This window comes from Lynx canadensis, chromosome E2 (assembly GCF_007474595.2).
Source record: "Lynx canadensis isolate LIC74 chromosome E2, mLynCan4.pri.v2, whole genome shotgun sequence".
NCBI classification, from domain to species: Eukaryota; Metazoa; Chordata; class Mammalia; order Carnivora; family Felidae; genus Lynx; species Lynx canadensis.
Window position 1 is genome coordinate 18,740,633 of NC_044317.1, and position 23,746 is coordinate 18,764,378.

The 23,746-nt window shown below is 54.9% G+C and overlaps 1 protein-coding gene across 3 annotated transcripts; it reads right to left on the reverse strand.

Annotated features, from left to right (window-relative positions):
* Positions 1 to 5,997: 5,997 nt before the first annotated feature.
* On the reverse strand, positions 5,998 to 22,591 carry RIPOR1 (RHO family interacting cell polarization regulator 1). 3 transcript variants are annotated; one of them, XM_030298471.2, is made up of 22 exons: positions 14,937 to 17,385; positions 13,992 to 14,118; positions 13,723 to 13,875; positions 13,472 to 13,550; positions 12,837 to 12,860; positions 12,688 to 12,741; positions 12,402 to 12,554; positions 12,237 to 12,300; positions 12,102 to 12,145; positions 11,899 to 12,024; positions 11,314 to 11,462; positions 11,109 to 11,238; positions 9,529 to 11,025; positions 9,328 to 9,449; positions 8,318 to 8,450; positions 7,928 to 8,063; positions 7,658 to 7,819; positions 7,236 to 7,394; positions 6,909 to 7,105; positions 6,735 to 6,818; positions 6,531 to 6,621; positions 5,998 to 6,389 (listed from the first exon to the last, which is right to left on the reverse strand). In XM_030298471.2, exons 1-22 carry the CDS (start codon positions 14,953 to 14,955, stop codon positions 6,292 to 6,294), a joined length of 3,801 nt encoding a protein of 1,266 aa, XP_030154331.1. In that variant the 5' UTR covers positions 14,956 to 17,385; the 3' UTR covers positions 5,998 to 6,291. The 3 variants fall into 3 exon arrangements, with proteins under 3 accessions (XP_030154331.1, XP_030154333.1, XP_030154332.1); XM_030298473.1 differs by lacking the exon at positions 14,937 to 17,385 and adding an exon at positions 22,503 to 22,591 and having other exon boundaries at positions 6,197 to 6,389; XM_030298472.1 differs by having other exon boundaries at positions 6,197 to 6,389; positions 9,328 to 9,446; positions 14,937 to 14,987.
* Positions 22,592 to 23,746: the final 1,155 nt, after the last annotated feature.

Sequence of the window (23,746 nt, forward strand, 5' to 3'; positions counted from 1 at the left end):
TTGAGATCCAGATCAATGAATCAATGCCCACACTGGGTAATACTGGAAATAGATTATCTCCCTAGCTCTTAAGTGCCTTATATTTTTGTCTTATGTTAGTCTATAGAAGCTAGACTAAACTTCATGAGCATTAGTAGCTAAAAGTCAAGGATGAAGAGACAAGTATAAAGTATGGACTGCAGGTATGGGAGGAATAGATGGATCACTGGACATCACAGTAGTTCTATAAGACTTCATAGTAAAGCACAGATGACCCTTAAGCTGCTTTTGGTCCACACCCATCTCTTTTTGCCCTGGATCTACATTTCCAGATTTTTTCTGGATACTTCTTCCTGGAAAGCTCCCAGATCACCTTTCCAGCTTGTTTACTCTCCTCCCAACCTGTTAAAAGGGCTCTCCCTTTTCAGTGAAAGATACCGCCCTCCATCCAGAAACTTGGGCTTCGTCCTCTCACCTCCCACATCCTATCAGCACCAAACTTTGTTTTTCCCTTCTGTCTTTGGGACATCTCTTCACTATCCTATCCATCCCACTGCCTCCATCCCAGCCCAGGCCATTATCGTTTCTCCTAACTACGGCTTCAGACTCCTCACTGTTTCCTGCCTCCTCTCTCCACACAACTGCTAGAGGACCTTTCCAAAGACCAGCTGTGATCACAAAATTCCCCTGCTTCAAGCCCACATGTGGCTCCTCAGTTACCTGGGAGTAAATTCCAAACTCCACAGCCATTCCACCAGGCCTTATGACCAAGCCCCTGCTTACCTCATCAACTTTTTTTTTTCCTTCATTTTTTTTTTTTATTTTTAAGGGGCTCCCAGGTAGCTCAGTTAGTTAAGCATCCCATTTCATCTCAGGGCATGATCTTGCAGTTCCTGAGTTCAAGTCCTGTATCGGGCTCTCTGCTGTCAGCACGGAGCCCACTTCAGATCCTCTGACCCATTCCCCTCTGTCCCTCCCCTGCTCACGTTTTCTCTCTCTCTCTCTTTCTCTCTCTCAAAAAATAAACATTTAAAATAAACAAATAAACATTTTTAAAAAAGATTTTATTTTTAAGTAATCTCTATACACAACATAGGGCTCAAACTCACAACCCTGAGATCAAGAGTTGCATGCTCCATCCACTGAGCCAGCCAGGCGCCCCTCTTCAGCCTCATTTCTAACGCCCCCCTCAGGCCCCTGTGGATTTAGGTTGCTTGCCTCCTCTACCAGTTCAACCTCAGCTCTCCCTCCCTATATTGTTCCATGCTCTGGCTTCCATTTTATTCCTTAATTGGGATCCCAGTGTAAAAGTGCATTCTAAAACACTGTGTTCTGTAGGGCACATGAAGAGTGTTTTGAGTGTCTAAGCTTTTTCTGCATTAAACATGGTACTTTCATACTTGAAATGTTTTGGATGGTGCCTATTACCTAGTAGAATAGTCAGCAAATGCTTATGGTAACATGTATACATACTGGAGGATACAAAGTAAATGAGGATACAAAGTAAATAAGCAATTGCAACGGGATGTGATTACTACTGGACCAGGGTAAGTGCAGGTTCCTATGACAGGACCATAGTGGAGGGACCCACTTCTGAAGAAATCTGTGATGTCTAGGTTGAAGCCTATCAAATGAGCAAGCATTAGCAAGGCAAGATGAGGCCAGAAGAATGTACCACAAGGGGCAAGCAAGCTCTGTAAGTGCATTAGTGCAGAGCCAGAAGTTAGGTGGCAGATGGGGCGCCTGGGTGGCTCAGTCAGTTAAGTGTCCGACTTCGGCTCAGGTCATGATCCCATGGTCCATGGGTTTGAGCCCCACGTCGGGTTCTGTGCTGACAGCTCAGAACCTGGAGCCTGCTTCGGATTCTTTTTCTCCCTCTCTCTCTGACCCTCCCCCATTCATGCTCTGTCTCTCTCTGTCTCAAAAATAAATAAACATTTAAAAAAAAAAAAAAGAAGAAGTTAGGTGGCAGAAGTGAAGCTGGCTTTGTGCCCAGGTTGAGGGAGCTGGACTTTTCCGAAAGGAGAGCCTCTGTGGTGGGTTTGTTTTAGAAGCCATTCTGAAAGGTGTGCCTGGGTGGCTCAGTCAGTTAAGCGTCTGACTTCAGCTCGGGCTATGATCTTGCAATTTGTGAGTTTCGAGCCCCACATCAGACTCTGCACTGACAGTGTGGAGCCTGCTTCGGATTTTCTCTCTCTCTCTCTCTCTCTGCCCTTCCACTTCTCTCTCTCTCAAAATAAATGAAATAAAACTTAAAAAAAGAAATCCATTCTGATGAACCATGGAAAATGGATGGAAGAAGGGTAAGACCTGAGGCAGGAAGCCTGTGAGGGAGTTTCAGTGTCTTAGTGAGAGGTCAACATGTCCTGAATCTGAGTGGTGCCAACGGGGATAAAGAGGAGTGGACAGAATTTAGAAATATTTAGGGCATTTAATTGAGAGGATTCTGGTGGCTGGGATGAGGGGACAAAGGAAAGAGTCAAGGTTGAGGTTATTGTGTGGCTTGGGTCCCTTGGTAGTTTGGTAACCTCAAGAGACCCGGAGAAGAAACAAGCTTTGAGATACTCAGTTTGATTTTGGGCATGCTGAGTTTGAAACACCTTGGCTATTCAAAAGGAGGTATCCAGCCAGCAGTTGGATATGGGGTGAGGAGAGAGCCGTGTGAATCATTGGATTCAGCCTCAGCATATAAATGGGAGTCAGAGGAATAGATGTGGTAGTTCAGGGAGTGTTTCAAGAGAGAACAGGAAAGGGCCTAGAATAGAATCTTAGGGAGTGATGTTTGTAAGAGGATGCTTGAGTAGGAGGTGAGAGAGGATTGTAAGGAGATTCAGAGGAAATAGCTAGAGATGTAGGTTTTAGCCATGGCAATTCAATTACTTATTCAGTGGCTCTAAAGCAGCATTTATTGAGAGTCCATATGCCCTGGGTATGTTTAGAGACAAATGAGACTTGACCGTTGACATCAAACTCAAACTCAAATGTGGTCACCACCATATTGTAACCTTTTGAAAAAAGAGGCTCCTCTCTTGCAGGCTATTGACAGTCTCATTTTCTAAATGATAGACTGCTTGTCCATAGCTGTTCATCTAGGCCCTGGAGTCCTTACCAAGCTTACCCTTCCAATATTACCCAGGCACAGAAGGTCTGGGTCCGACAGCCAAGCCATGGCAGGTAGATGGCCTGAATAGGACACTCCAGGGCTGTCTGGTGGCTGGAAAGGAGGGCGAAGGAGCATGTCATATGCCTAGGGTTCAGCAAATTGTACCCACACATCGTGCACAGAAACACACAGAGAAGGCACCCCCACTTTGTGGGTGAGACAAAGAAGCAAGCAGTCCTCTTCCCACGTGCCAACCCATCTGCTTCTTTGCCTTCACAAACATGCCTTTCTTTCTTCTTTTTTTTGGTTCTCTACAGCTTTGAATACACGGAGAAGAAGAGTGGGAGACAGGAAAAAAGGTAAGATTAGAAGACGAAGGGGGAGAAAGGGGAAGCGCCGATGACCACCAACACAATAAACTATCCTGGACTACCTCAGTCTGGTCCCTCTTTTGTATCCTGCACTTATATTTTGTCCTGAGAGAGCTCCAACTATGATGGCAAAGGCATAGCTGTGGCCTTGATGGACTTGATTGATGGGGCACTCCTCAGTATGTAACACTTCTGCTGTCCTCTCACAGAGGCTGGCACAGGCTCCACAGGACAGCTATGCATAGGCTTTCCCTGCCCTGGTGCCTTTGAATCCTGATGGTGTCATCAGGCCCCCTCCCCCCCATCACTTTGGGCAGCAGGAATGAGTGCCTCCCTGAACCTGTGTGACAGCAGGTAGGAGGTGGAGGGAGTGCCGGGTGGTGGGGGAGCACCTGTGAGGCTGTGTGTATGTTGGGGGAGGGGAGGGTACGAGAGCCTCTCCCTGTCCTCAACTACATCACATACATGGGCCTGGGCCTAGGTGTAGGAGGCCATTTGGCCTGACATCAGGGTGTTAATGGAGAGGGGTCGAGTGGCTGTTCTGGAATTGATCCACACTGCTCTAAGCTAGGTAGGCTTGATGGGACAAAGGCCTGAGACTTTTTGCTTTGGTCTTGATAGTCCTTCACCTGTACCTGGCTGTGCTCACAGTGCCCTAATTCTGGCTCCTGCTCATCCTGACCCTCACACTCACCCTCAGCTAGAGCTGAATACTAGGCTCTGGCCTTGGGACTCTCCTTGTAAAGGACAGAGTTAGGGGCCCTATCCCTTCTCAGCATTGGAAAGCAGGCTGCTCAGATTTTTGGTGACTGCTTCATTTAACCCTTGGTTGGGATGATATTTTTCCATCCTCTACTTCTTGCCCAGGCCCTGTGCTCTCCTGTGGATTGAGCTGTGAGCTCATCCTGGCCCAGTCACCCCTGTCTGCACTTTCCCAGGACCTGGCCAGTGAATGTTCACTTCCTCTTTCCTGACCACACAGGCTACAATTTGGATCCAAGTGGATAGTCCTGCCCCACTAGTGGGCCTCTTGTGGGGCCTCAGGCCTGATAGGCTCCTTGGGGTGGTTCTGGGACTGTACTCTTCCTATAGGGGCTCTTGGGGCAGGCCCAAACTGTGGCCAACTTTGGGTGCTGGCTTGGTCTCTATCACTTGTTTGCTTTCTCCACCCCCTGCCACCCTAGCCAACCATCCAAAAAGCTGAGCTGCACAACATCCACCATCCCTCCATGCCACCCTTCATAGTTATAGAGGGAGCATAGAGCTGTGTCGTGCTGAGGGCTGTCTGCCTGCCACCACCCCCACTCCAGCCCCTTCTGGAATGAGCCACCTGTATCCACACACAGGTGTTTCCTGTGCTTCTTCCTGTTGGCCGTTTTTTCTGCTCAGCTTGGCTTCCCCAGCAGGTGGTTAAGGGCCCAGCCTAACCTTCTCATACACAGCTCTAAAACACTGGGGAGCAGGGCTCCCTTGGGGATCTGGGTCACCCCTCCCCCACCTCCCCCGGGGGACTATTGGCACCTCATTGGCTCCTCTTGAGTGCAGGCACACACACTTTCCCCAGTGTCACACTGCTGTGCTACCACCACAGGCACCGCAACAGAGTGGGTTCAGGGAGTAGGGAAGTCCTTTGTTTCCCTTGCCCCTGGATGATGAAAGCTCTGGAGGGACAGAGGAAGGGTAGAGAGGCTGTTTGCCCAGCCTTGGGTGTGGGCCTCCCTCGGGCCCTCTTTGAAACAGGCCCGCCATTCTGAAATTCCACACTCCCCCCCATAGAATTCATAACTTTCTGGGGTTAACACACTCACGTGCCAGGTAGCTCTGGGAAGATGTGAGTCCTTTCCCTGGAGCCCTGCCTCCCGAAGCAGCAGTCTGCCTGTTGGGGGGCCTGGGGGCAGCACACAGGGTTCAGTCAGATTTGTTATTACAGAGAGGAGAGGCAGCTTGGGGAAAGGACTTGCTGTTTAGTATCACAGGGCAGCTGCCCGAGTTTCCTGCCTCCTAGGCCCCAGCTCTTCCCCTCTGCAAGAATCTCCTCTCTCTTACTACCCAGCCCCCAAGGAGCTCCTTGGGTTCAGCTCAGCCACCTCCTTAGGAAGCTGCCTAAGCCAAGAGAAGGCCCAGAAGCCTGGTGTTCCTTGATGGGATTCTGCTGCCCCCTTTTGGCCAAAAGCTCACGCTCTTACCGTGCCTTATCCTGCCAGCTTCCTCTGTCTGCAGGCCACCTCATGCTAGCTGCTAGGGAGCCACTCTCAGGACTGGGACCTTTGGGCTTTCTCTAGGCCAACTCCACAGTTCAGCTCCAGCCTGGACCCATAGCTTCCAGGCCCAGGGCACCCCCAAGCATCCAGACTGGACCTCCTCAACAATACCCACTACCCTCTTCCTCTGCTGTTTTGCAACCCCAGTTTCAGTCTCTGGGCTCTCTTCCACCTGAATTTCCAGGGCCAAAGCACAATTGGAATGCAGATAGACCAGGGTCAGGAAGGGCCATAGCCAGAGAGTGCTGGAGCAGAGGGTCAGGAATGCACCAGGCCAGGCCACGTAGGAAAGGCATTTTGCTTTTTTATTTTCTGTAAAACTCTGTAAATAAAATATAAAACCAAGGGATGTGGCAGGACACTGATTTGTGGCAAGTGTGCTGAGCCGAGGCTGGGAGGCACTTGACTTCAGGCACTGACTCTACCAACCCAAGGGCAACAGAAGAATATATTAGATTTTCATTGATAGGAATCTGTGGGGGAGAGGTGTCTGGAGCCAGCCCTCACCCTCCCTGCCAGTGCCTGGTGAGCCCTGAAAGTGAGAGGAAGGGGCACCGGAAGCCAGTGGGTAGGAAATTTAGAATGCTGTGCTGGCCATGCTGCCAGGCCCAAAGATGCGGGGCAGGGCGTCCAGTGATTCCTCCAGCCGTCGATGGGCAGACTGTCCCTCTTCCCCTGTAATGGGTAAGGATGGGGTTAGGAGCGATCTTAGCCCCATCTCGGCCCTCCCATCCGTGATTCCACTCACTCCTGCTCCCATCAGCCAAACTGTTGTGGAACTCTACTTGACCTGTATCTCCCATCCCCCAGCCTCACCACACTGTTGCAGGCTCTGTCGAGCGGCTTCCCTCACAGCTTCTGTGTCCGTTTGGCACAGGTACACCAGGGGCTCAATGCCCTCAGGAGCCTACCGGGGGAGGGAACATTGAGGTGGGCCCAGTGGAGCAGGTGGGAAAGGCCCACAGCCCAGGGCTGGGGGAACTGGGAGGGGCATGAAGTGCAGGGGTTGGCAGGCATTACCTTGATGCAGCCCAGGGCCAGGCAACCAGCCACTCTTGTCTGTACATCCTCATCCTCGAGTTGGTCCAGGAAGCACAGTAGGGCCTGGGTAAGGGTGGGAGGGCAGACTTAGCCAGACACTGGGAGCCTGGAACCCCAAGCCTTTTCCTCAAGAAGGGCCTGCCTGACTCTCACCCTTTCCCTAAAGACGGGGCCCAGTGACAGGCTCCGGAGCTGGGTGCTGACAGCAGCCATGACCTTGTTGTTGCCATGGACAAGCAGGGAGCTGAGGGCCCGAAGCCCATCCCTTTGCAGTCTCCCCTCAGGAGCCAACCTCAGGGCCTTCAGCACAACAGCTTGGTCATCTGAATTCAAATTCCGCACCAGTAACACTGAAAGAAGAAAGGAGAGTTGGGACAAGGTAGCAGGGCAAGGAACCTTGTGGGGTAGGGTCTTGTATACTCATGTTCTCATCCACACCCACAGAGTCAGGCCACTTTGTGATCAGGGCCTCTGGCTCACCCTCCTCGGCGGTCTCAGTCACATAGGCCTCCATAGAGGGGCTGTCCAAGGCTTCGACATAACTCCAGAACTGGAAGATGGTGAACTGCTCTCCAGGGCCTGTCTGGGGCCTCCTGGGCAGCTTCTGCCCCAGGGCATCCTCCAGGAACTTGACACACACTGTGGGAGGCAGTGCTGCAAGCCTCAGGGTTTGGGTGGAGCCAGGCCCTTAGAGGGAAGAGTGCTCCCATCCCAGGTTCAGGTCCAGGGGCCCCCCATCCAAACCCTACCCCTCTGGGTCCTTCCATGCAAAGAAGCCTTCATTATTTCCTCCCACTGCTCAGCTCAGCAGGTCTGTGTAGGCTGACCTGGCTTTTCCTGAGATCCCATCACTAGGGATCCAACAAAGGAGGTAAGAGGGGGCAGGTAGGCAGCCCACTCACCAGCCTCAGCTAGGCCTGGCTGGCGCAGGGAGAGACGGGCACTGTATTGATTGCAGAAGGTGAGGAGCACTCTCTCTACGGGGCAGATGAAGGGGCTGAGTCCCTCTGTGCACTGGTCCCAAAAGGTGAGGAAGCTGGGCCGAGAGGCTGAGAACTGCACCACTACGAGGAGGTGCAGACAACCATCAGCAACAGAACAGGCAGGTGGGCAGGCAAGCGTGCAGATGGGGCTAGGTAAGGGAGGAGCTTCAGGGCAGACAGAGCCCTTACCTTCCTGGGCAGAGGTGGCAGGGACTTCCCATCGTCTGCTAAGCTCACATACGGCCTCTAGCACTCTGGCTTCCCTCAGCAGCCGCTCCAGGGCCCATGCCTCCTGGCAGCGCAGGGGCCCAAATGTGCCCAGTTTCTGGAGAATAGGGATGGCCTCATCTCAGGATGAAGCTTGGGGAGGGTGGAGCCCAGGGACTACAAGTCCCAGCATGCATGGAGAGGATGGGGGAAGCCATGGGAGGTGTTCCACTCAGCAAGAGCCAAATGCTAGAGCCCTGGGGCAGTGGGGAGTAGAAGTCAGAGGAGGCATGGAGGGTCAGTATTGAAGTGCAGGGCTCCCTGGGGTAGGGGGTTACAAAAGGAGGGTGTGGAGAATACCACTAGCCTCACCAGCAGGAGGTGGCTGCAGTGGTACAGGTGCTGGACCAAGGCAGCGTCCAGAGCTGGACACTCCGTGCTGAGGGGGCGGGCACTGGGTAAGTCGAGGCTGTCCTCAGCCCCAGGCTCCAGGCTGTTTGGGGGCCTGAGAGAAAAAGGGGGTCAACCACCCCAGGAGCACACATCACCATGTGGTCAACAGTTTATTTTTATTAAGTTCTCCCCCCCCCCACCCCAGAATGGAAGAGCAGACGATACACAGACAACAGACAATGGGTAAGTTCACGGAGGACTTCCAGAAGGAGGAAGAGACTACGACCAGCAGGTGTCAGTGGGGGTCTCCAGGGTTCGTCTGTCTTTTCCCACCTCCAGCTACAACTTCTGGGACCACCAGGGCCGCCGGGGTTGGGATGGCTGGGAGTAGGGTTGCAGGCGGGATGGTCTATGTAATGTGGACTCCAAGGGGTTGTGGCCCAAAGGGTTCAGGGCACAGGGCCCTAACCTGGGCAGCAGCAGAGAGAGGACAGGCCAGGTATGACTCTTAACCAGGAATTGGCAAAGGCCACTCTGGGACAGAGAGCCAAGGGGCTGGGTTCTCGGGGAAAACCTGGGTTGAGACAGAGGGGGTTGGTGCTGGGGGACCCAGGGTGCATGGAGAGGCACCAAAAGGGCTTGTTCATAGGGTAGGTCCAAGGTGAGTCCAAGGGAAAGAGGAGGAGCTGGAGGATCACAAGCTGATGGGGACCAGCAGGAGAGGCAGGCATTGCCCGGACCAGAAGGAGGGAGGTCAGAAGCACTGGGGATACAGATGGGGTTGGAAACAGGCATCAGGGACACATGAGGACTACATGGGGTGAGGGGTGGGGGTGTCAAACACAGATGCACCTGCTGGCAAGTGTATCCCCTCCTGCCACCTCCAGTCTTGCCACTCTCCTTGTGTGCTCTACCTGGCTCCACCTCACCTGTTCCCCTTTCTGGCCTTTCCCCTTCACTTGGCACTCCCCTCACCTCTTCCCCCTCACCTGTCTCCAGGACTATCGATGTCTTCATCTTCATCCTCATTGAGGAAGCTGAAGCTCTCCAGGGCATGCTCCACAGTGATACTAAGGCTGGAGGCCCGGCTGCGAGTGAGGCCTTGTTTCTGCTGGGGTTGGGAAGGGAGTCAATGCTACTGCCCACTGCCTTGCTGCCCTCCCTGCTGCAGCCCACCTGGCCCTCCTTACCATGAGCAGACTCTCCAGCCGGGTCACCTCCTGCTCTAGGCCCTGCAGCTCAGGGAACTGGCCACGATAGTCATCCAGGGCAGCCATTAGGGCCCCTAGTGCCTCTTCCAGCCTCCTATCCCCAGCCCCTCCAGCTGCTCCTGGAACTGGGGCCTGAGTGGCCACAGCCAGGCTAAGGTCTAAATGCTGGGCCACAGGGGCTACGGGTGAGAGAGGGGGACTTGGACTCTGAAGGTCCGGTTCTGGGGAATCTGGGGATGGACTTGTGAGGGGTTCGCAACTGGAACAGGCAGGACTTGGGTAGGAGGTGCTGGGGGCTACGGGGTCTGCCTGAGTGCAAGGAGTGGAAAATGGGTAGCTACAGGACTGGGTGTTGGTGCCTGGGAGGGTAGGGTCTGCCTTTGCAGAGGAGCTGGGAAGCATGGCATGGTCTAGAAAAGTGGAAGAGCTTACAGTTATAAGGGTGGGGCTTGTGACAGGATGGGTGGGGCTCTTAGTGGTCTGGACTGGGTCCTTAGCCTTGGGGGTAGGACTTGTAGTGGTGTGAGTTGACATCCTGGCTTTGTGAGCAGGGCTTGTACTTGCATGGGTGGGGCTTGTAGTGGCATGGGTGGGGCTTGCAGTAGTGTGGGTGGGGCTTATAGTGGTTTGGGTGAGGCTTGCAGTGGTATGGGTAGGGCTTGTAGTGTGGATGGGGCTTGTGGTGGTCTGGACTGGGCCTGTAGTATTGGGGGTAGGACCTTCAGTAGTGAGGGTGCAAAGCATTGGCTTGTGGGTGGGACTTGTGGTGGTCTGGACTGGGGCTGTGGCACTGGGAGTAGGGCTTGTAGTGGTGAGGGTAGAGACCATGGGCTTGTGGGTAGAAGCTGTGGTAGTATGAGTGAGGCTTGGAGCACTTTGGGTAAGGCTGATGTCATTATAGGTAGATCCTCTGATGGTGTGGGTAGGGCCTGGCAGTTCAGAAGAGCTAGAGTCTGTGATCTTGTGAACCAAATCTAGGTGTGCAGACAAAGCAGGGTCTGTAGATATGTGGGTGGGGCCTGTTGTACTGAGGGTAAGGCTTGTGGCAGAATGGCAAGGGTCCACAGCAGGAGGGACAGGACCAGGTTGCTCCCCATGGGTGGGATCTAGGTGTGCAGGCAGGCTAGGTCCCTGAGCTAAGCATTCTAGGCCCAGAGCCTCCACAGAAGCCTCAGCCAAGGCAGCATCCACACTGGCCTCACTGATGTGGCTCAGAGTCCGGCTATAGGGGGCATGGCCATTGGCCAGGGCTGGGGCCATGATCCCCTCTTCATCCACAGGTGCAGAGGTGGGGGTCTCAGGCCTACGGAAGGCGACTTGAATGGGCAGAGGTTCAGGTTGCTGCACCAGAGGCCTGGGAGCTGAAGAGTGGCGGGCAATGCCTGAAAGCTGGGGGCTGGATGAGTCGTCTGAAGATTCGGATGACAAGGACCATGCCGTCCCATTCTCCAGCTCCTCCTGCCGCCTCAGCATATTCTGGGAGAGAGGAAAGGGCGCTTCAGGACCACCCCAGGGAGCCCCTGGAGGATGGTGGGGCCTAAGCCTGGCCTGTGACTCACATAAAAGGCCTGTTCCCGAAGTGAGGGCGTGTCTGGTGGGCTCTGGCTATAGGTGGAGAAGCGCTTGGTGACTGTGGAGGCCTTGTTGACAGTGGAAGCAGTTGAGGGCTGGTCATCCTTGTCGAAAGGGCTGGGGAGGTAAGAGGCTTTTAGCAGGTGCCACAGGCCCCTTGGTCCTGTCCCCAAGCCACTCAACAACACCAACCTCCATGTGACTTCCAGGCTGAGCTTGATGGTGCCGAGGTCATTGATGTCCACAGCCACAACTTGGGGCAGGGCAGCAAACAGGTCCTTGGTCTCGCAGGAGACACTGCCTACAACCACATGGTTGGCCAGACCCTTCAGTTCTGTCACCTGTAGCCAAGAATGCATCATAAGGTCATAAGGGTATAGGGATCATGAGGTTGTGGGAGATCAGAGGTCTGAATATGCATAGACGTTATGTGACAGTCACAGGGTCGTAGGGCTATGACAAGGTTGCAGGGATTGGAATTCTCTGAGTGATGAGGCCATGGAGGATTGAAGTATCCTGGGAGCATGTGGATTACAGAGGTCTAAGGTCACTGTGGCCATGGGGGTCACAGTCTCATGAGGGTTTAGGGAGTCAAATATTTACAAGATTAAAAGATCATAAGAAAATCACAGAGTTATGAAGGACTTGGGGATTACATATTCACAGAGCCATGAAGCCAGCTGGGAGTTACAGGGTAAGGGTCTTAGGGTCATGAGGGGTTCACGAGTCAAGGAGTCACAGGATCATTTGACCTGTGGCCCTGGGCAGACGCATCACCTTGATAGACAGGAATTCCGTGAGCAGAGGAAGAAAGACGGTTTCCTCGCTGTCCCACACCTGCTTTCCGCTACCCTCAATCCGGCCCCGTAGTTTCCAGCGTTGACGCCCATATTTCATGCAGATCTAGGTGAACAGGCAAGATGAGGCAGCCCCTGGTGTTGTGACCCTCTCATTCCAGCCCTTCCTTGCCGTTCTCATACCTCATACTGATCCCCCACACACAGCCTGGCGAAGCCAGCCAGCCCTAGGAGTAGAAGAGGAGATGAGCCATGATGAGGGGTCTCAGGGACACAATCCCCTCTCCCTAGCACCAGTCTGTCCCCATCACTTAGTACCTTTCATCCGGAGATGGAACTCGCCCAGCTGTGCTTCCAGCTCACTCTCCAGCAGACACATGCTCTGGGAGGGGTGGGCAGGGACAAGAGCGGATCAAGAACCAGTCCTCTCTCACCAGCTCTGCTATACCCTGTGCCTCTGCCTTCTGGACACCCATCCCTCACCTCTGTGTACTCGCGATGCCCTCGAGTGGCTTCAGCCAGGCTGTCCCGGGCCTCTCGGCTCCCTGGAGACCCAGTGCTGTAGGCACGGATCATGTTGTAGGCGCCATCCCGGAGACGCCGCTGGACACAGTATGCTTCATATAGCTCATCAATCTGGGCAGGTGAGTGGGGTGATATTGGGGGAATTGAAACTCACTACTGGGGTTGCTCACCCAGGACCTAGCATCCCCCTATCTCCCACCCGCCTTGTGTGCACACTGCACACATGTGCATGCTGCACATATACCTTGCTGGCATGGAACTCCAACCGTCGCAGGAAGCGTTCAATGGACTTGACTTGCTGAGGGAGAGGTATGTCAGGAGGGGCCGGAGGCCCCAAGCCCTTACCATCCCCAATGAGCCAAACTCTTCCATCACCATTCCCTACACACTTACCTTGTCCAAGTCATACAGAAAGCCCTGCAGGGGAAGATGAGAGGGGACACTTAGGGGGCATGGGAAGTATTCCAGCAGGGGCACATGTCTACCCAGGCCCATCTAACTCTTCTTTCACAGCCTTCCTCCCCCTCATACCTCAGGCCACAGCCACTCCAGTCAAAGTATGGACTGACCCATCTTCCCTCATGCCTGGCCTTAGGTGCATGTTAGTGACATAGGGTCTGGTCCTCAAGAACCCTCCCATACGAATCCCCCCATCTCTTTCCCTGGGATCCCTTCCCCGGGCCCACTCCCTTTCCTGCAACCCCTAGGAAGAGGTTCCCTCTACCAGGGAACTCCCATTCTTCAAGACCCAGCAGAAGCGTTTCCTGCTCTGGGAAGCCCTGACCTGTTTCCAGAGAAGAACCATGACTCTCTATCAGAGTTACTACAATATAGTTTCCTGTCATCACATCTGTGGGGGTCTGACCTGCCCCACTGAAAGCTCCCATGGGCAGATACTGGGTCCCAGACAGAAAGCGTACAAAACCTGGGGAAGGTGGGGCTAGAAACCTGCCCAGCCTTTCCTGATATCCCGTATTCTAGTCACAACTGGGCTAAATCCAGGGCATCCTTGTCAACCCTTTACTTACCAGCCGGGAATTCCTCTTGGACTCCCTAATCTGTCCCTGGAGTTTCTCCTGTTCTTGCTGGTGCACTTCCAAATAGGCCCTGGGGAAAGGAGTGACTACAAGAATTAGCTTACCTTTCCAGCCTCCAGCTGCCCGGGGTACAAGCAAGCAGTGGAAAGAAGATAGGAGACTGGGGAAGGTTCCTACTAGCAGGAAGGGGATGAGGGCTTAGGGAGGAGTCCTGGGATAAGGCATTGGGAGGCGTTCCTTACGTCAGGCCCTGCTTGAGCGCAGTGTACACCAGGTCCAGCCGCTCAGGCTGTGGGACCTTAGGGGCTGGGTGCGCCACGGAAAACATCCTGGACACTCGGGAGAGCGCTGGGGGCTTCCGTGGGGGCCCCGGGGGACTGAAGGCCGGGAAGCTCCTGGAGAAGAGGCCACACTCAGAAAGGTACGAGAAGGATCCCCAATCCCTCACTGCACACCCAGCTCCAGCCCCGTCACACTCGCTTGACCCCATTAGCCCCGCTCTGCTGCGTACCTGGGGCCCCGCTCCTGGCTGCCGAGGACGCCTGCGAAGGACTGGCTCCTATTGACCCGGGCGCTGAGCAGGCGGCGCTGCGGCCGCACCGACAGGGACATCATGGAATGAGTCCGCGCGGGGCTCCCTGGGGGGTGGCGAGGGCGGGTGTCCAGCGCCAGTCAGGCTTTTGAAGCCCCCTCTGGAGGCCCAGCCTCTGTATCTTAGTCCAGCCGGATACCGCCTGACGCCGGGAGTCCGACAACCCTGCCGGCCCCAGCACTAATGACAGGGCGGCCGGGAGACTCGGCCTCGGACTCAGCGTGGCCTGGGCTCGGCCCCCACTTCCTGCAGAGGTGCAGGCTCCGCCTGTCTCGGGGCAGGAAGGGGGGTCGCGCGGGGACCCCCCCTCCCCCGCCCCTGGCTGGGAAGGGGCAGGAAAGGGGCGGGGCGCATGAAGAATGTGCGGAAGCGCTTGTTTACCCGGGGGCGGGGCGGGCTCCCCAGCCCTGCCCCTGACCTCACCCCCTATCCCCGCAACAGTGACCAGGAGCTCCAGCGCTCCAACCCCGCGAGGCTGCGGGAGGTCACCTGGCGAGGTGAACGCTCTGAGCCCAGCGGAGCTGCCCAACAGGCCCGGCAGGCCCGGGGTTGGCTCCCGCGACCCTCCCGCCCCGTGTAAACTGCTTCCCTCCAGCCCCCACCGGGGATGCCAGAGCCCAGCAGCCTGGGGATTCCCAGAGTCGGGGGCAGCGCCAAGAAGTGCCCTGCCTCCTCCACTTTCCTGAGGCTCAGGCCTGGAAACTTAGTCATAGATGGACTCCTTCGCCCGCGCCCTTAGCGGGAAGGGATCCTCCGCAGACCCCCACCCAGATCCGGCGAAACACGTGCCCCTGTCCCCCAGAGTCCAGCCCGCACCCCCTGGGGCCAGCCTCGCAGCCATCGCAGCCTCAGGCCGGGTCCTACCTCTCTTCTTGGCACTCATGGTAGATCCAGGACAGCTCCCCACCCCCTGCGTTTGCCCTCCCACCCCTACGTCCCCACAGGCCCAGGGCCACTAGGTGCTGGTCGAGCTGGGCTCCGCGCTTGCTCCCAGCAACTCTGGCTCGGGCTTCAGCTCCTCCCGGCGCCGCCCCCCGCCCAGTTCCTGCCGCCTGACTCAGCCCGCTGGGATGGGCGGGACCGGCTGGACCACCGGGCGGGGGCACCGCTCAGACTGAGCGGCCTCTGGGAGGGGTATTGGGGGCTCCCTTCGGGGAGGAGACTGACTGAAGTGGGTCTTCTCAGGTGGGGTTCGGAGTTTGGGTAAAGGGAATTGAGCCCGGCGGTGAATAAGGAGGGATAAACAGAATGAAGACCCTGAGTGGAGGCTGGATTGGATGCAGTTAGAATAAGGGACTCGTAGAGTGGCTGTTGAGGGGTATTAGAGGGCTGAGCACACACAAGGCTGGGAGTTGGGGTTCTGAGTATGCAGACTGGAAAGTGGGGCTGAGGGAGTAGAAGGAAGGACTGTGGGTGCCGAGTGGATGGCCTGTGCCAATAGAGGGCAGAGTCAGGCACTGAGCATGAGGGGTCTGGGAAGCTGGGAAGAGAAAGAGGCTAAAAGTGTGGGACTGGACCAAGCTCATATTATGTGTTGCTGCCCCAAGGAGGAAGCAGAGAAGGAACTGGGTTCAGAGTCCCATAGCCCATGGACTACCCCATCCACAGAGGAGGTGCTCATTCTAGACACATCCTCCCCACCCTCAGGCCCTAGGGAAGAGGATTAGGTCCCAGTGCCCAGCCAGGGCTACCTCTCTGGTAGAAGCTGCATCCTACGGTGAGGCCCCCATCCTTCTGGCCACCGGCTCACACGGCTGAATCCCCTTGGTGTTGGCCCTTTCCCACCCTGAGTATTTTTTCCTTCAGTTTCCCTCATCCACCTCCAGCCTGAATAGAGGCTACCATGCCCAAACTCCAGTGGGCATTGGAAGGGCTGGGTGCTCCCTCAACCCATAAATACTCCTGCTCCTTGTTGCTCAGTTCTGCTTATTTTCTCCCCAAGAGGCTGGAGTGGGCCCAGGGGTCAGCATTTCCAACAAGCCCACCACCCCCCTATAGAATCAGATGCAAGATACCCAAGGACCCCAGTTTGAAATGTGCTATCCTCCTCTCTCTCCTTGAAGACCAGGTGCTCTGCACCCTACACTAGCAACTATGTATTCCTGTGGATTGCACGCCCCACACTGACCTTTCTGCTCCCGTCCCAGTCTGCACGCCCCACACTGACCTCCCCCCCGCCCACCGGCTCTGGAGTGCCCCTTTCCTAAATTGCAACCACAATGATGCCAACCTTAAGGGTCTCTGCATCACCCCCACCTAAACTGTCTTCTACCTGAGACCTCTTGAAACCTCAGCTCATTTATTCAACTATTCACTGAGTGGCAACTCTGTGCCAAACATGTGCCAGTCACTGGAGATACAGCCCGGAATTTCACAGACACCATCCTGCACAGAGCTCACAATTGGCCTCTGCTTCCTTTCTCTCTGCCAGCTCCCTCCCACCTTCTCTTCCCTGCACATCCTTCTCTCCCCTGCACATCCTTCTCTCCCCTGCACATCCTTCTCTCTCCTGCACATCCTTCTCCCCAGCCTAGATCCACAGGCACCACACTCCATAGCTCACCTGCTGCTAATATGCCTAGCACTCTGTGCTTCTCTCCTACCGGGCAGAAAACAACCCTGGGCGACCCAATGCCCTGCCTTCTCTACACCTGCACACAATGGCAGGAGCCGCCAGAGGTCTTTGCACAGCAGCTGAGCTGGAACCACAGAGAAATTCTCTCAACCTCAGCCAGGTTCTCATTTCCCACCCAGGAAATCCTCACGTGTGGCCCTACTCATCTTTCTTCCTTCTCATAGACAATGAGTGTTTCAGACTTCCTCCGCAAGCCTTAAACAAGTTCAAGTCACTCGCCCATAAAAAACTAAAACAACCCTGGAAACTACCCAAATGCCCATCAGTAGATAATGGAATGCTATACAGCAAAAAGAACGAACAGTATACATCTGTATACAAAAATATGGATGAACCCTACAGACATAAAGAAGAAGCAATACCACAAGAGAGGACCTATGTATGGTTCCCTTGATATGAAGTTCAAAAACAGGCAAAACTCATCTATGGTGATAGAAGTCAGAATACTAGTTACCCTTTGGGAGTAGTTACTGGAAGGGGACACAAGAGGGTTTCCAGGGGGCTGGTAATGTTCCATATTTCCTCATCTGGGTTCTATTTCCTGGTCCTAGATGGGTGTATGTTCTCTTGTGAAAATGGATTGAGCTGTACACTTTGGACGCTCACCCTCTCTGTAGATATTTTTAATATAAAGTTGGCTTTAATAACTCCAACAAGAGGGGCGCCTGGGTGGCTCAGTCGGTTAAGCGTCCCACTTCGGCTCAGGTCATGATCTCGCAGTTTGTGAGTTGGAGCGCTGCGTCAGGCTCTGTGCTGACAGCTTGCTCAGAGCCTGGAGCCTGCTTCAGATTCTGTCTCCCTTTCTCTCTGCCCCTCCCCCGCTCACACTCTGTCTCTGTCTCTCTCAAACATAAATACGCATTAAAAAAAAAAAAATTAAGGGGCGCCTGGGTGGCGCAGTCGGTTAAGTGTCCGACTTCAGCCAGGTCACGATCTCGCGGTCCGTGAGTTCGAGCCCCGCGTCGGGCTCTGGGCTGATGGCTCAGAGCCTGGAGCCTGTTTCCGATTCTGTGTCTCCCTCTCTCTCTGCCCCTCCCCTGTTCATGCTCTGTCTCTCTCTGTCCCAAAAATAAATAAAAAACGTTGAAAAAAAAATTTAAAAAAAAATTAAAGAAAAAAACGCCAACAAGAAATTATTCCTCTGTGGACCCCATTTCTCTTCCCAGTGACCCCATCCATCGCTCCATTTGGCCCTTTGATAATCAAATTTCTCGAAGAGACAGATGTCTACCTTGATTTCCTCTCCACAACTACGCAGTCCTCTACCACCCTGGGCTACCTTCCACACCCACCACTCCCCTGACTGGTCTGGACAAGGTCACCAGTGACCTCCCTGTTGCTGAATCCAGTGTCCAAGGTTTAGTCCTTCTCGTGCTTGATCTCAGTAAAGCTTTTCACTTTGTGGCTCTCTTTCTCTTCTTTGAGCCCTTTCTTTCCTTGAATTTCAAGAGGCAACAACATGCTCCCGGTTTTCCACCTATCTCTCTGGCTGTACATCCTACTTTCCCACAGAAGATCTCATCTTTCTCATCATCCTGGAATTGGCCTCATCCTCCTCACTCTTGGGCTGGGTACATCTCCCACACCTCAATGCCCTCAAAATGTTGCCAGCTTCCTTATCTCTTCCTCACCCAAACAGCTCTTCTGAGCACCAGGCTTATATATCCAACTGCCTGCTTGTTGCCTCCCCAGAAGCTAAGCAACAATGCAGAGTGGGCTATTAGGGGTGTGCTGAATTTGAAGTCCTCAAGCTGGATTCACCAATTTCCTTCTCAAACTTGACTCTTCCCAGTCAACCTCTCTCCACTCAGCCACAAACTCTGGAATCTGTCCCCTCACCTCCATCCCCATAGCTAGAAATTGGGTCCAAACAGTCACCAACTCTCAGCTAGAACCCTAGTGGAGCTTCCCAATCAGCTCCCTGTCTCCACTGTAATCCACAATGATCTATTATTTTGGTTTTTTTTGTTTGTTTGTTTGTTTATGGGTATCCAGCATTATTTTACATGATTGCCTACTTTTTTTTTTTTTTGTAAGTAAGCAAGAGTCTCATGCTCTACCGACTGAGCCAGTCTGGTGCACACCCCCCTCCCATTCTTTATTCAATAACAACATTGCTCTTCTTAAAATTCCAGTCATCTGACAATGCCAAAAACTGTGATTTGTCAAGTGCTTTCTATAGGCCAAGCACTGTGCTTAATTAACAAACATCATCTCATTTAATTCTGGTAACAACCTTATGGGGTCAATCCTATTAGCACCATCTCACAGATGAGAAACATGAGGCTAACTAGCTCTGTGACCTTGGGCAAGGCATTTCTTAACCTTTTTGGGCTTCAGATACCCCTCTGTTAAATAAACCTAACAACAACAACAACAACAACAACAACAACTGCCTCACAGGGCTGCTGGGAAGATGAAATGAGATACTTCTCTTTCTAGGCACTTGTAGGGAGCATCTGGGCAAGTGAAAATTGTATGTGGGGTAAGGAAGTTCGGGTGGACACACTGCCACATTGTAAACACAAAACAAATATTAACTGTTGTTGTTAACAATTATTGATGTGCCCAAGATTACACAGCTGGTAAGTGGTAGAGTCAGGATTCAAATCCAGGCAGTCCAACCACAGGACTCTTAAGTGCTAACATCCCTCCCTTTTGCCTCTTGCAAAACATCCATGGGTGACCCCCTATTCCAGGGATAAAGTCTAGGCTCTCTGACATGACCCCAAATAACCTTCAGGCTCTGTCCCTTCCCTCATATACCTTCTACCACTGATCTACTCAGTCCCCTTCTTCTCTCATGGTCTTTCTGTTCCAGCTACTGTGACCCTTTCTCTTTTTTCTAAAATTTTCTTTTTATTACTATAGTTAATTTTTTTAATATTTACTTATTTTTGAGAGAGAGAGAGAGCACATGAGCAGGGGAGGGACAGAGAGAGAGGGAGAGAGAGAATCCCAAGCAAGCTCCACACTGTCAGCAGGAAGCGTGACAAGGAGCTCGAACCCACGAACCATGAGATCATGACCGGAGCTCAGACGCTCAACAAACTGAGCCGCCCAGGTGCCCCTGATCCTCTCTCGATACCTACAAGGCTCTTCAGCCTTTCAGCAGCAGCCTCCATTGCTCCTATACCCTCTTATACTGTCAGCCTTACCAATTCCCTCTCCTTTTTCAAGTTTTACCCTACGGGTTCTTCTTCCTCCTGCCCTGGGTTGGTTCCTCCTTTTTAGGCGCCTCATAGCTTCCTTCCTCTGATCCTGGAGGCCACATAGTTCAGTTGTCAGTTCTCCTTTAGCATCTGTCTTCCAACCAGACTGTGAACTCTGGGAGCAGGGGCCTGTTTGCTGGGTTCACTGCTGTGCCCTCTGGGCCCCGCACCAGAGAGATGAGGGAGGGGGCTGCGTATGAGTTCGGAGCTGAGTGAACTGGGCTGCCGGGACACAGGAAGAGCAGATCCTGGGCTGTTGGAGGGGTAGATTTCAAGTCTGTGCCCACCCTAACTCCCCTACTCCATTTACAATTTTCTTTGTCCTTCCCCCACTTTATGATTATATCACCAAGTAGAGTTCTGCTCCCTGAGCATAGGGTAGGGTGAGGACGCCTGGGGTTTTGGGACTGAGTGGGTAGACTAGACTCAGAGTAGGCTAACTGTCCCAACACTTTTCTTTCTCTCTCTCACTAGGGCTCTGCTGCTACCAACTCCCTAGTCCCACCAATGTGTAATTGTTGGTCCACACTCTTGCCAAAATGACCATCAGAATATCCGTCTGAGTGACCATTTCAGGGGGGTGGAGGCAGGGTCTTCCCTGCTGCAGGGGAGAAAAGAAAAATTGCTGAGCTCCTCTGAGCTAAGTAGAGGGCCCACCTTAACTGGTGGGGGGAAGCTGGCCTCATACCAGCCCTGAAGCCTGTTCTGGACGTGGGAAAGATCTCAGGACCCAAAGATTATGGGGCCAGCAGCACAGCCAGCGTCAGGCAGCAAGGAATGGAACCCTGACTGCCTGCATGGCCCCAGATTCCTTCGCCCCCAAAACCCTCTACATGCCAAAAGTGGTGCACTTGTGTGGGACAGGAGGTCCCACCACCTGCACTGCCCAGCTCAGTGGTAGGCCAGGAGGGTCCAGCAGCCTAGCCAGGAGTCCCCGATCTAGCCCCGCCCAGGAGCAGGGCTGCCCCAGACAGAGGTAAACAGACACTAAAAATAGCCCGGGCAAGGGGAGGCTGCAAGGAGAATGGGGTCCCTACTGAACCTGTCCCTGTCTCCATAGCGACTGCCACCAAACCCGGCTGATGACGTCATGCCGCAGCTGCCGGAGCCGGAGGGAGGGGTGTGCGCGCGGCCTGGGACCCCCCACCCCGGAACCAAGCAGAGACTCCCGGTGGCTTCACTTCCTGCCGGCCCCCTCCCTGGTCAGCTGGTCACATTCCCTGGCTGGAGGCTGGCTGGCGGCGTGCTGGAAGCTGAGTGGCTTCCCTTGGGCCGGGCCTGGAAGAGTCGGGAGTCTCGAGCCTAGCTGCAGTGAGAGGCAGGGGTTGACTGAGCCGCGCCCTCTTCACCTGCCTTTCCACCCAGCGTGGACCCAGCCTGGCCCCCTGCATGGTCTCCTCACCCCCACTCAAATCCAGGCCTCTATCTCTGGCTGTTGCCTCACAGGACCCAGAACGGGTGGGTGGAAGTGGAAGCTAAGCCAAGCCTCCTTGTCCCACTGGAGTATTTTGTACTTCACTTTCTAATTATTTTCCACACCCCTTCCGTGCCACAAAGGTGGTAGTGCAATGGCAAGATTTGAGGTCTGGGTCTAGTTCCCATTTCTCCCTAAACCAGCTGTGTGACCTTGAGAATACTAACCTCTCTGGGCCTCTTTTTCAGCCTCTGCCAGATTGTCATAACCCTCCTCAGAAAGCTGTGCTGGTGCTGAATGCTGCAGGCCCGGGGTGAGGTCCCACAGATGGTGACAGGAGAAACTTTATTGTTATGTTTGTTATATTTAGACTGCACACAGTAGGTGCTCCGCCAGCCAGTCTGGACCTGAATTAGGATCGATCCAGTAGAACTGGCTGGACTGAGGCCTCAACAGGGAGAGGAGGACAGGGGGTGCTGAGGGCAGACAGCCAGATCCCTAGCCTTGGTAGGCAGCTCCTTCCCCCAAACAGTTCTTCAGGGTGCCCAAGCCTGGCTGCTTGCAGAGACCATGCATCAGCCTCCCATTCCCAGGGACAGGGTCTGTTCCCCCACCCGGCCAAGGCGATCAGCTTCAGCCGCTTGGGCAAAGAGCCCGGCCACAGGCCAGGATCGGCCACCTCGGGCCGAGCCCCAAATCCGCTTAGGCTGGCCGATGTGTCCAGGAAGATTAGCTCATCTCCGAGGCTAGCCTGCAACCCTCGTTGCCCCCTCTCCATTCCCAGCTCATCCTTTCCCCTCCCCGCACCCAGCGAGGACAGCGGGGGCTCCCGGAGAGCGCCCTTGCCAGCGCCCAGACCGGCGTCTTGGGCCCGCCCTCAGGCCCGGCCCACCCTAGAGCCCCGGGGCAAGGGCCGCCTGGGCCTTGCCTTGGGAGGGAAGAAGGCAGCGCGGCGCGCGTCAGGCCCAAAGGCGGCGGCTTTTGTGGGCGTCCTCCGCGCCCGGGGGGAGGGGAGGAACGATACCGCGCGGCCCGGGTCCGGGGGATGGGGCGACGTGGGACCGGGCCGCAGCCGGGGCAGCAGATCCGGGACCGATGCGGAGGCACCCGAACCGCCGCATCCGACCCCCGCCTGGCCCGCGGTCCCCCGAAACGGCGGTGACACTCACATGGCTGCGCTGGGCTGCGCGGACCTCGCGCTCTCCGTGCGCTCGTCCCTGCCCGGCCTGGTCGCGCCGCAGCTGCCGCTGTCCCCGCCGCCGCCGGCGTCCGCCCCTCCCTCCGCCAGTCGCCCGCCGCCCAGTCACCCCGCTCCTCCCCCGCCCGCTGGGCCCCACCCACTGCGCTCGGGAGGCTCCGGGACCCGGGGAGGCGCCCACGGCTCGCTCCGCCCTCTCGGGTAACGGGGCAGGCCAGTGGCCCGCGGGGTCCACCAGCTTGAGGGGAGGCGGGGCCCTGGACGACGCTAGGGCGGTGGGAGTTCTTAGCGCTCGGGATTCGCGGGAATTGGGCAGCTGCTTGCAAAGCCAGTCCCATTCCTTCCCACGCAAATCCCAAAACAGGGTGCGCCGGAGAGCCCCGCTTGCCTATCCCCCTTCTCAGAATCTGTGGTCTCCAGAGATCTTTCAGGCCCTCCTATCTATGACCATCCCGGAGCAGCCACTGCTGGGTTGGGTTGGTTGGAGGAAAGAATCAGGGCCAGTTTCGGGGACGGGAACAAGGGGTCCTGAAGCCTAGCCATTAGATACCTGACCGCGCATTCACTACTCACTGGTTACTAGCTCTGGGGAGCCTCAGGCCTTGCTCACAGAGTGCGGGAGGGTCTGGGTACCTGGGCTTGGGACACATGCTGGCCAAAGGGGGCCAGAGCCAGTCCTTCCCAATAGGGGACTGGAATACTGACTCTCCCCTCCAGTGGGTTGAGGTGGAGCTGAGAGCTCTGGGCCCGTACCGGAAGGGTTTCACCCCGTAGTCCTTTACCTTTAGAGGGAGCACAGACATACCCGGGAGCAGGTTGAGGGACTTTGAGAGGTTTTTTTACTATCTGCACCCACAGGGTTGGTCTTAAAAACCCAGAATTAGTGGTAGGGGGTAGAGGCCCTCAGGGACACAGACGTCCCCTCCCTCACCAGCTCTTCCAAGAGACACACCTCATTCTCTCCCAGTTCTCCCACCTGCTGGCCCCTCCTCTTTGCCTTCCTTTACAGCACACCTTTCTCTACAGTCCTTGAACCTGGGGATGCTTCCAGGGACTGGGTTCTCTTTATTTCCCCACCACACAACATCATCCAGTCCCAGGGCTTCAATCCATCCACTGCTGAGCGCCCCAAGCATTCCTCCCTACTCAGAGTCCTCTCCTATTCCAGAGCCTCTGGTCAACCTGCCAGATCGCATGACCTTCCCCTGGGGGACT

What these genes read in the sequence shown, in the direction of transcription:
- RIPOR1 (XM_030298471.2), bottom strand. An exon ending in GCGCTCAAGCAGGGCCTGAC is followed by an intron (nt 13,551 to 13,722) that starts GTAAGGAACGCC and finishes TCCTTTCCCCAG; the next exon opens with GGCCTATTTGGAAGTGCACC. An exon ending in TTCTGTATGACTTGGACAAG is followed by an intron (nt 12,742 to 12,836) that starts GTAAGTGTGTAG and finishes CCTCTCCCTCAG; the next exon opens with CAAGTCAAGTCCATTGAACG.